The 12189-nt window shown below is 36.0% G+C and overlaps 1 protein-coding gene across 1 annotated transcript in view; it reads right to left on the reverse strand.

The window, feature by feature from the left end:
* The window catches only part of ATAD5 (ATPase family AAA domain containing 5), a 41171-nt gene that overhangs the window by 26230 nt on the left and 2752 nt on the right, over window positions 1-12189 (reverse strand). The window contains exons 2-6 of the mRNA XM_079799241.1: window positions 8898-10798; window positions 8204-8312; window positions 4677-4841; window positions 3535-3661; window positions 2881-2962 (exon numbers count right to left, since the gene is read on the reverse strand). Coding sequence (XP_079655367.1) covers window positions 2881-2962; window positions 3535-3661; window positions 4677-4841; window positions 8204-8312; window positions 8898-10798 — 2384 coding nt within the window. The remainder of the gene's footprint in view (window positions 1-2880; window positions 2963-3534; window positions 3662-4676; window positions 4842-8203; window positions 8313-8897; window positions 10799-12189) is intronic.

Raw genomic sequence — 12189 nt, forward strand, 5'->3', positions numbered from 1 at the left:
GCTGAGGGCTCAATTGGAGCATCATCCTGTACACCAAAAGGTTACAAATTCAATGCCCGGTCAGGGGGGGCACTTACCTACGTTGAAGGTTTGATCCCCAGTCAGTGTGTGTATGGGAGGCAACCAATCAATGTGCTTCTCTCTCTTTCTCTCTTCTCTCCCCCCACCGCCCCCCCCCCTGTCCCTTCCACTCTCTGTGAAAAACAATGGAAAAAATATTCTCACTTCTTGGTTGAGGATTAAAAAAAAAATAAGCCCGGCTGATGTGGCTCAGCATCAACCCAAGAACTAAGAGGTCACTGGTTCAATTCCCAGTCAGGGCACATTCCTGGGTTTCAGGCTCAATCCCCAGTTACAGGGCATGGCAGGAGACAGCCAATTGATGATGTTTTTCATTGATGTCTCTATCTCTCTATCCTTCTCCCTTCTCTCTCTAAAAATCAATAAAAACATTATTTAAAAATTTTTTAAATAATATGTGTGTGTGTGTGTGTGTGTGTGTGTACTGAGCAAAAGTAACTTCACACAAAAGTTATACATAATTGAATATATATATATTTAAAGTTTATGTAAAGTTTTAAAACACAATACTAATCTATGGTAATAGAAATCATAATAGTGGTAACCTTTTTGTTGTGGCAGTGGTGGGGATAACAGGAAGAGTAAGTAACTTTTCTGGAGTAAAATAAAGATGTTATATCCCAATATAATGTACTTATCAAAGCTGTATACTTAACCCTTTGCACTCGCTTGCTTTTTACTCGATTCCTTTATTCTAATGCTAACCGTGTCGAGTCACACTCGACATCCGAGTGCAAAAGGTTAAGATTTGTACATTTAACAATATGTAATTGTACATCAATGAAATTGAAATAGGAAAAATAAATAACCTGAATACATGATGTCCCTAAATTTGGTCTTCTTCCATTGTGCTATCCACTTACATAGACCAGAACTTAAGTGTTATCCTTATACCTTCTTCTCCCCACCCCAATTCTCATTAATCATTAAGGGTTTTTAAATTTATCTCCTAAATCTTTTCCAACACCTCAGTCCACACTTCCATCATCTCACACCTGGACTCGTACATCCACTATAAGCTCTCCTCTACTCCACTCTTTATACAACAGCAGAATTAATCCAGCAGTCAGATAAAATTTTAAAAATCCAAATGTCCATACTCATGTTTAAAATCCTTTGGTTGGGATGGCACCCACTTCTCCAACTTAATCTCACATTCCTCTCTCCTCTGCTCTCTGTGCTCAAGTCGCACGGGCATTCTTTCAATCTCCTGTATTTACCACACTCCATCTAGGTATAGGGACTATGCACAGACTGTTCCCTCTGCCTGGAACGCTGTTCCTTCCCCTGATGAACTCCTGCTTATCCTCCCTCAGGTGTCATTCAGTAAAGCCTTTCTTAACAAGACCAAATTTACTTAATACAAACTCAATAGAACTTTATATCTCTCCTTCTTAGTACAAATGCAATATTTCATTTGCTGGCCCAATTAATGTTTAATTATAGCTTGTCTTTCTTCTAGAGCAGTGGTTCTCAACCTTTCTAATGCCGAAACCCTTTAATACAGTTCCTCATGTTGTGGTAACCCCCAACCATAAAATTATCTTTGTTGCTACTTCATAACTAAGTTTGCTACTGTTAATGAATTGTAATGTAAATATCTGTGTTTTCCGATGGTCTTAGGCGACCCTGCTAGCGGAACAGAACCACTGCTGTAGAGCCTAAGACGATAGGAAAACACAGATATTTACATTACAATTCATTAACAGTAGCAAAATTAGTTATGAAGTAGCAACAAAGATAATTTTATGGTTGGGGGTTACCACAACATGAGGAACTGTATTAAAGGGTCGCGGCATTAGAAAGGTTGAGAACCACTGTCTAGAGTATAAGCCTCATGAGGACAGGGAATGTGTCTTGTTTTGTTTCACATAACATTCCTAGTTCCAAAAAACAGTACCTGGTTTACTGAATAAGTTCATAATCAGCTTTTTGGTTTTTTGGTTTGCCTATTTATTTTTCACTATTTTGTCTAGAGATGGCTCCAAAATGTTTGCAAAAAACCAAGATCTTGCCGAAACCGGTTTGGCTCAGTGGATAGAGCGTCCGTCTGCGGACTGAAAGGTCCCAGGTTCGATTCCGGTCAAGGGCATGTACATTGGTTGCGGGCACATCCCCGGTGGGGGGTGTGCAGGAGGCAGCTGGTCGATGTATCTCTCTCATCGATGTTTCTAGCTCTCTATCCCTCTCCCTTTCTCTCTGTGAAAAATCAATAAAATATATTAAAAAAACAAAAACAAAAAAAACCCACCAAGATCTTTGTGTAGCACTGTCATATTTTAAGTTCATCTTTTTTTTTTAATTTTTTTATTAAGGTATTATATGTGTACATATCTTACCATTGTCCCCCCCACCCCACTCCCATACTTGCCCTCACCCCCCAGAGTTTTGTGTCCATTGGTTATGCTTATATGCATGCATACAAGTCCTTCAGTTGATCTCTTATCTCCCCCATTCATCTTTTTTTTTAAAATATATTTTTATTGGCCTTTTACAGAGAGGAAGGGAGAGGGATAGAGAGTTAGAAACATAGATTGATCAGCTGCCTCCTGCAAGCCCCCTACTAGGGAAACCAAGGTACATGCCCTCGACCGGAATTAAACCCGGGACCTTTCAGTCCACAGCCCGACACACTATCCACTGAGCCAAACCGGTCAGGGCTTAAGTTCATCTTTTAAAATGTATTTATTAAAGCTTCAAATGATAATTTACATGCTTTCTCACCAAAGTAAATGAAAAAAAAAAAAAAAAGACATTCCATAAAACATTTTGGCATTTAAAAATTTGTCCTGGACTGACCTGCTTTCATCAAAACCAAGGATAGGATCAGTTGTTTTATGAACCTTTCTGGTAAGAAATAAAGGAGCGATTTTCATTTTTCCTGAGAAAAATAAATACTTAGGTTAGTATTAATGTCCATCATCTCCACTTCCTTCCAACTACTTTAAAATTATATCTCTATCTTTTTCAACTTTTAAAAAACTAATTCCTTAAAAATTTCTTTCAATTGAGAAAAATTCTATATAATGATCTAGTTCCTCAACTGGATAATATCATTATCAGAATCTCTTGGAGAACAAAATTTTTTTAAACTACAGATTCCTACAACCCAGTTCTGAAAATTCTTAGTTAATATGTCTAGAAAAGGAAATGAAGATTTAAAAATTTTTTAAATTTACCCAGATGATTTTGACGATTAGTCAGGTTTGGGAACCACTAACTTAACTAAGGATAAATAAATACATAGAAATGTGATAACTTAAGATATGGTCAGTTACCCTTTGCAAAACTCCTCACTACATTATAACTTTACTCATAAAAATAGAAATAATATTTAATACAATTAAAGTTTACCATTTATAGAGCAAGATATTAAATTAAAATGAGAGCATGCAGAATATAATCCCCCCAAACATTCTAATGTTCATCATAAATGTTATCAAATCTGATTACCAGGTTCATTTTTAGAAGTCTTGTTAGGTTTTTTTCCTAGCACATCATTTAGACACTGAAGTTTCTTCTGATTTGTCTCAGGATGCTTTAAAGAAGTAGGACTTGAATTTATTATTATTACAGAGTCCTAAGACAAAATAAGAAAAAACTTTATTTAAAATATATCAGACAAGAAAAAGCTAAAGTAGAGTCCATTACCACCAAACCACCAGTATTACATGAAATGTTGAAGGGTATTCTTTAAAAAGAGGAAGAGAAGAAAAAAGAAGAAGGAGAAAGAGAAGGAGGAGGAGGAGGAAGAGGAGGAGGAGGAAGATAAAAAATATGAACAATAAAAAAATAATCAGAGGCATAGAAAAGAAACATGGAACAGACTGGTGAATCTCAGAGGGAAAGGGGTGCAGGCGGGAAGAAATTAATCAAAGAACTTATATGCCTAAACATATTACCTATGGACATAGACAATAGGGTGGTGAAGGCTTGGGGTGGAGTGAGAAGCGAGTGGAGGGGAGCAATGGGGTAAAAAAACAGGGACATCTGTAATACTCTCAACAATAAAGATTTTTAAAATAAAATGCCATTAAAATATCAAAAGGATTACAATGCTAAAAGCCATACACAAGATAATTATATTAATAACTCCATACATTTCCCCATTATGAGACTACAAACTGAAAAAAATTTAAAAACTGCACCATTTGGGGAGAAATTAATAATTTTTTGTATATGAGGAAGGGTTTTGAAGAAAGGGAAGCCCTAGTGCAATCTACAAAGAATTTTGAATGACTTGATAAGGATTCAAACATTCTGTAGGCAAAAGAGAGCCAAAGACTTTTAAAGCAAAAATAAAAACTACATTCTTCCTACCACCTCAAGACTACCTTACAATTTTACCTTTTAACTTCATAATGGTTTCCTTCTCCCACTCCAAACAACAAAATAAGACGGAAATTTTTTAGAGAGAAGTGGGGAGGAGAGAAACATCAATAAGAGAGAAACATGGATAAGTTGCCTCCCGTATGCACCCCGACAGGGACTCGAACCTGTAAACTTTAGGTATCGGGATGACATTCAAACCAACTGAGCCACTCTGGTCAGGGATAGGACATAATTTATACCAATAAATATTTGTTAATACTTACTTCTGTGTCTGACATTTTCTTCCCTTCAGGAAGAATCTGATGTCTAGATGAACGCCTTAAGGGTGTCACTATTTCTTCAGCAGCTTTTGACCTACTAATGTGTAAAGCTTTTGCTTTTTCAATCAGTTTTTTTGCTTTTGATACATTTTTTGAAGTATTGCTTGCCTAAACAAAAATTTAAAACATTCATTTAGATCTTTGGCAAACATATTTTATTTAAAAAAAGAAAAAAATATTAAAGGCAAAACCATGGAGACAATAAAAGATCAGTGGTTGCCAGGGGTTGGGGGCGGCAGCAGGAAGGGATGAATAGGCCAGGCATAGAAGAGTTTTAAGGCAGTGGAACTATTCTGTATAATACTATAATGGTGGACACATGTCGTTATATATTTGTCCAAGCCCACAGAATATACCAGAACACACCAAGGGCTATGAATCCTAATGCAAACTATGGACTCTAGGTAATAATATGCCAACATAGAGTCTTCAATCTGAACAAATGTACTACTTGGCCCTCTCGCCCTCTTCTTTCCTCACAGGAGTGCATCTCCTAAACTCTAAGGGTTCCCAAGAGACTTGAAACCAGGGAACCATGGGCAGTGGCAGCTCATCGCAGACCAAACCCCATGCCCCAAGGTCCTCTTTTCTCTGACTTTCTAGAGAGCCAAAGCAGCCCCGCCTAGGCTCTCTCCTGTTACTTCTGGTATCCTAAGCCCTTTTTCATTTCATTGTCCCCTGCCTTAATACTGAAAATAAAAATAAAACAACAAAAAAACACAAATGTACTACTCTGGCATTGATAATGGGGAGGTTGTGCATGTGTGGGTACGAGAAATATATGAGAAATTTCTGTACCTTTAGCTCAATTTTGCTGTAAAACTAAAACTGCTCTTAAGAGAAAAATGTCTATTTAAAAATATATATATAATAGAAAAAATACAATTATAAATTACATTAAATAAGAGACAAATTGTTATTCAAATGTTGCCAAGGCAATTAAATTAAAATGTCTAGTTATACTTGTTTTGCCATGATTTCTTACTTGAAATTTATCCAGATAGTTACATTTGTGAAAAACATAAAGAAAGATGTTAGCAGCTCTGGCTGGTTTAGCTCAGTGGATAGAGCGTCGACCTGTGGACTGAAGGGTCCTGGGTTCGATTCCAGTCAAAGGCACATGCCTGTGTTGCAGGCTCAATTCCCAGTAGGGGGCGTGCAGGAGGCAGCCAGTCAGTGATTCTCTCACCATTGATGTTTCTCTCTCTCTCCCGCTCCCTTCCTCTCTGAAAGCAATAAACATATATATTTAAAAAAAAAAAAAAAGATGTTAGCAGAATAGATTAGAACTGTTGGTTATTTCTCCACCATCTTCATGGCATCTATTCTTCGATTTTATCCATTTATTTGAACTTCATTTTTCATTTTTGTTCATGACAGAACCATCTAATCAGGAAGTCTGATACTTCAGTATTTATACAGTCCTTTTTAATTTTTTACTTTATTTATTGGGGTGACATTGGTCAACATGAACATACAGGTTTCATGTGTGGGTTTCTATGTCATAGATCTGTATATTGCAGAGTGTGCCTACCACTCAAAGTCAAATCTTCTCCTGTCACCATATATTAGGACCCCCTTCTCCACTTACCCCCTTCCCTCTGGCAATCACCACAATGCTGTTTATTCTTTGATTTTAGATACCTCTAGGCTGACTCCTTTGGCGAGAGATTGAAAAGGTATTAGGTGTGGAAAAGAGCACTAAATAAGAAGGAAGTCTGGTCTTCAGACCTGGTTCTCCCATTGATGTGCTAAGTGATCTTATACATTTTATATACTTCTGCAGTTTGTTTTTTAAATAAATGTTTGCTGTTTCATCTCATCCATTTTCAGAGTTTCATTTACCATCAATATGCTAATAACTCCTTCAGATTTCCCTATGGTTCAAATCTCTGCAAAGATTTAGGACCATAGATCCAACTGTTAATTATAAATGGTTCTACCTGGACATCCCACAGTTACCTAGAATCCATTTTGTCCAAAACCAAATTCCTCATCTTTCTCCCACACCTAGCTTTCTTCCTATCTCAGTGGAATGCAACAGCATACACTCAAAAGCCCAAGCCAGAACCCTGACTATCATGCTTCACTTCTCCCTTTCTTTCACATTTAGTCCATCAAGTCTCCTGAATAACCATTGTCATTCAAAACACAATATATCTCATGTGGATTACTCCAAAAGCCTCTTAAATGGTCTCCCAGCCTCAAACCTTCCCACTGTAATTATTCTCCACACTACAGAGTAATTTTTCTAAAACTCAAATCCAATCATGTTAGTCCCCTTACTTAAAATGGCTCCCTACTTCTCTCAGAATAAAGTCCAAATTCCTGAAGAGTCCAGACCCTACTTCTCACTCCCTAAAACATAAATGTTCTCTCTTGTCTCCAGGGCCTTTACATACACCATTCCTTATGTTTAGAGAACAATTTCTATTATTTAGGTCCCTGTTTATTGTTCCTGGAAGGTAGGCATCCCATTTATGTGCTTTCAGTACTTACTTTATTATAAATCTTATCACATGTATTCAATTGCACGTTTATGTGCCTGAATTTGCCAAAAGACCTTAAGCTCCATGAAAGTCTAGTCCATGTGTATCTTCTATGGAGCTGTCCTCCCAATGCCTAGCATATAGCATTGCATTAAGTAAATATTTATTGCATGAAAAAATGAAGCCAGAACCATTCAGAAAGCCATTCTGTAAATATCTGTTGGAAGAGCTGTTATGAATATGGAGCTCTTAAGAAAATCAGTCTATTCTCATTCTCACAAAACATGAAAAATTTCTCCCAGAAAATGACTAAGATTTTCACCTATTGCTAGTAAACAAGCCTGGCTAATGCTTCAAAAAGCAAGGCAGAATAGTAACAGGATCACTGATACATTAATAGTATGAGATAAAATAACTGATCTAAGTAAATTCAGGTAAGGGCCCCAATTTGGATATAATAAATTTTGAGATGTCTTGTTGGGAACTTTATTACTGAATCACAATTCTAAGCAGTACACAAACAAGGCATAGTCTTTCTAAAATAAAAGTTGAATAAACTTACAGTTAATTGGGTTACTGCTAAACATACAATAATGCAAAGGATAATCCCCCACAATGAAGAATTATCCAGCCCAAAATGTCAATAGTACCAGAAATGGTACTATTTATTTCTAATCTACAGAAATAAACCAAACATTCAATCATGACCTAAAAGTAGCCTTAAGAAAAATTTAATGTAACTCTCAAAACCTAGAAAAAGTAAATTAGACTCCCCTTATCAATTGCTTTCATCTCACAATTAACTAACTTGATGTCTTAATAAACTAACTCGAGGAATAAAAAAAGTAGTGGAAAATAACATAGGGTTGTAATTAACATAACCAGTCTAGGAAATGTGTGTGTTACTTCCAATAGTAGTTGTTATTGTTGCTTATAAGAAAACAGAATATCACTTACAGGAATCCCTAATATTTCAATTACCTTTCTAGTTTGATAGGTAAAATCTCCACCAGTTGCTTCAGATTTCTTGGAACTTTTCTTAGATTTCTTCTTAGATTTTTTGGGAGTACTAATTCTGGTGAATTTCATTCTGGGGGGAAAAATTCAGAAACATTTTCATGATTATAATGTGTAAGAATTTCAATACAGAAAAGAACCAACTAGGGCTCCAATTTCTGGACAGTTCTAAAACAGAAAACACTCCATTAGTTTCAAATTACTAATTCAAAAGTAAGCCAAACTCAATGTTAAACTCGCAAAATAAATTGTTTATTTTAGAAATCATAAGTTTTACAGAAAGTTAGTCCCTAAGATCACTCTTACATTAGCCAAAACCAGTATGCAAGTATAGACCTCATAGTGCATGGCCCTGTTTACCCAAGAAATAAAGGTCTATGATTTATTTTTAGTTTCGTTTGTTAAATGTACCGAATTCATATTTGAATTTCATTCAGCAACTGTTACAAGAGTTTAGAGCTCATCTAAAACATATCTATAATTCTTCTAAAATCATGCCTGACTTTATTAAATGTAGAAAAGTAGCATTTTTGACACCCTCTTTTATTGTCCTTATAAATCAGCTGTGTTCTATGAAAAAAAATACTACTCTCTAATGCTTATTTTCCTTCCCAACATGCATAATACTTAAAATTTTAAAACAAAAACTTTACCTTACCTAATAGGACTCTCTGAATCAGAGGATATTGTGATTAATTCTGCTGTATATAAGCTATGCTTTTCTGATAACTTGGATGCTCTTGGAGTGGAAGCCTTCACAGGACATATATCTTGTGCATCTTCAGAATCTGTACCTCCAATGATTGTTGCAGTAGGTGTCCTGCTACCTCTTAGAGATCTCCTGGTTGATTTGGGTGTAGAAACATTTACCAAGCTGTCTTCAGTTTCAGCTTTAGGATATATTACCTTATCCTTAACTGGTGTGCTAGTTTTTCTTGAAGACTTATTATACTGAGAACAAATCTTTAGAGGGTCATCATTTGCTCTATCTTCACAAATAAAACTTGCACTGCTAAATAATGGGCTGTCTTTGAAAGCTCCTGTTTTCTTTTGTCTTAAACTCATTCTAAGCCTATTTTTACTTTGTTTGCCTTTAAAGGAAAAAGTTGTTTCCCTCATTTGAGGATTTCCCTCTCTATTTTCACCTGAAGTAGCACCAATATCTAACATTTTCTTATCCTTTTTCTTTAGCTTTTGACATTTCTCCTTAGGAAAACTTCCTTTATGAGTGTGTGACTGTGAATTGCCATTATCTGAAACCATTTGGATATTAGGATTTTCCATGATTTTTTTAGAATTACTGTCTCTCTCTTCCTCATTTAAAGATTTTTCATCGGGCTCTTTCTGTTTATCAGAAGACTTTTTTACTCCATTTTTAAGTGCATCTGATGCTGGCTGCCTAAATGCTTTCATAAATTGCTGTCTTTCTTCTAGAGTGCATTTTGGTTTCACAGCTTCAGAACTTGCAGCTTCCAATACTGCCAATTCTAGTTCTTCCTCCCGTATAACAACGTTAGATTTTCTTTTCTGAATTGTCTGTTCATTCTCGGGATCAGACAGACTATTTTCCATTTCCAACTGCTTTTGTTTCAAGAAAATTGAGGGTATTTTCCCTGTCTTTTTGGGGGGAATAGGGTGAACTTGTGCAAGAACAGTAACTGTCTTAAAGGGTACTTGCTGGGAAATGTCACAGGTTTCTGTATCACTTGTGCAACCACTTGTGACTCTACCTTCAACAGTTTTAGAAGGGACACAAATTGACAATGTAGAGTCTGGGATCTGTTCCAGTTTATTTTCCTTGTGACTTCTTAAAAAGTCTTCATACGAGACAGTTATTGTACCATCATTTAACTGGGCTGGTTTAGTTACATTATCTGTAGTATTCTCAATTTCATTAATTAGGGAAGGAATTATCTGTTTACTATCTTTACAATCTTTTTTAAGGAGATTTAGCTCCTCTGCCAAAGGTAAACTTTCGGATAGATCTATTATTTCTTGGCGCTTCCTTTTTCTCAAATTTTTACAATCATTTTCTGTGGTCCCTAGTTTAGGATTTACTTTCTTTGAACTTTTCTTGGAGGCCACAATGCTTGACTGGTTTTTGTTATCTTGAATACTTTCTGCAAGTATTTCTACAGGTTGCTTGAGTGAAAAAGAAGTACTACTCTCCACAACATCATTATTTAAACTAGAGTCTTCTTTGCTATCATCACTATTAATTTCAATTGGAGATTCATTTTCAGGTTTAATATTTCTTAGTTGATGAGATAAATTAACTGTCTTTCTTCTCTTCTTAAACTCTATATTTGAGAACATTTCCAAAGGTATTTTACAGTTTTTGCCAATGTCAGCAGGCAGTGGTGCAGATGATTTTATCTTGCACTCTCTTGCTAACTGAGTCTTCTCATTTGTGGGTGAAGATTTTCTAAAATAATCCAGAATATTACTGGATTTTGGTGGAGAAAAAACCCTGTCTCCAGTCTTCTCTACTGGTGATAAATATTTTGTAATTGTTTCACTGGAAGATCTGTCATCATCCCTCCTTCGCTTTTTGCATGCCTAGCAATTTAAAAGAAGATAAAAAGGTTTATTTCAACAAAATAATACAAAACATATATTGTAAACATGGATCTAATATTTTACGTAATTAGATGTAAAAGGAGCTTTAAAGTCAAACCTAATTCAAATCTCAACATGACATCAACTTATACCTTTAACTATAGACATATTATCCTTCAATAAAAAGTTTCAAGGCCACCATATTTAGGTACAAATGTGTTCATTTCTATTGGCCTCTGTTTATTATTTGAATAGTATCACCCAACTCACAGGATAAGTAATGAACATGCTACATAAAAATATGTGAAGTCTCGCCCTAACCAGTTTGGCTCAGTGGATAGAGCGTCACCCTGCGGACTCAAGGATCCCAGGTTCGATTCCGGTCAAGGGCATGTACCTTGGTTGCGGGCACATCCCCAATGGGGAATGTGCAGGATGCAGCTGATCGATGTTTCTCTCTCATCGATGTTTCTAACTCTCTATCCCTCTCCCTTCCTCTCTGTAAAAAATCAATAAAATATATTTTTTTAAATTATGTGAAGTCTGATGCATGGTAGGAACTCTACAAATATTAATTCGTCTCCACTTTCACTTTTTAAGTTAAAAATAAATACAACTTCTACTTTTTTTTTAATTGATTTCAGAGAGGAGGGGAGAGGGAGAGAGAAAGAAACATCAATGATGAGAGAGAATCATTGATCGGCAGGGGATCCAGCCCACAACCGGGGCACATGTCCTCATCAGGAATCGAACTATGAACTCCTGGTTCTTAGGTCAACGCTCAACCAGTGTACCACACTGGCCGGGCCAAAATTTCTACTTCTAAGAAGCGGGTACATAGTGAACAACCCTAGGAACTCAAAATTTACTAATCAAGTAAAAATTATGGTGAAGGACACTTTCCACAAATAAAACTTTCCAGTGCTTTAATTTGCTATTAAAACAGTACTGCCTGCATCTTACATTATTTATTACCCACATAATATCAAGATGACTATAATGCTAAAAAGTTATATTTTTGTTGGTCATAAAGTAGTAACTTACAAAGCTCCATCAGTCTTTTCTTTGATTTTATCTTCCCTCAGTTCATTTGTTAGAATAAATTTGCCAGAATAACATGAAAATTTTTTAAATAAATAATGAATGGGTGCATTATACTTCTATAAAAGTAAAACACATTATAAAGCCATCATGATTAAAAGCTTAGTACCGATGTACAAAGGCAAGCAACTTAATGAAATAGATTAGAAAACCAGAAAAAGGCTCTCCCTCCTTTCCCTTCCCCTTTTCCCCATCACCCCCCCCCCCCCCCCGAATGTTACCTTTAGCTTCCTCACTCCCAAGCTCAAGGGCCCTTCCTTTACCTCTATAACTTGTTTCCTAAGCCCATT

Source organism: Cnephaeus nilssonii, assembly GCF_951640355.1.
Source record: "Cnephaeus nilssonii genome assembly, chromosome: 19".
NCBI lineage: Eukaryota > Metazoa > Chordata > Mammalia > Chiroptera > Vespertilionidae > Cnephaeus > Cnephaeus nilssonii.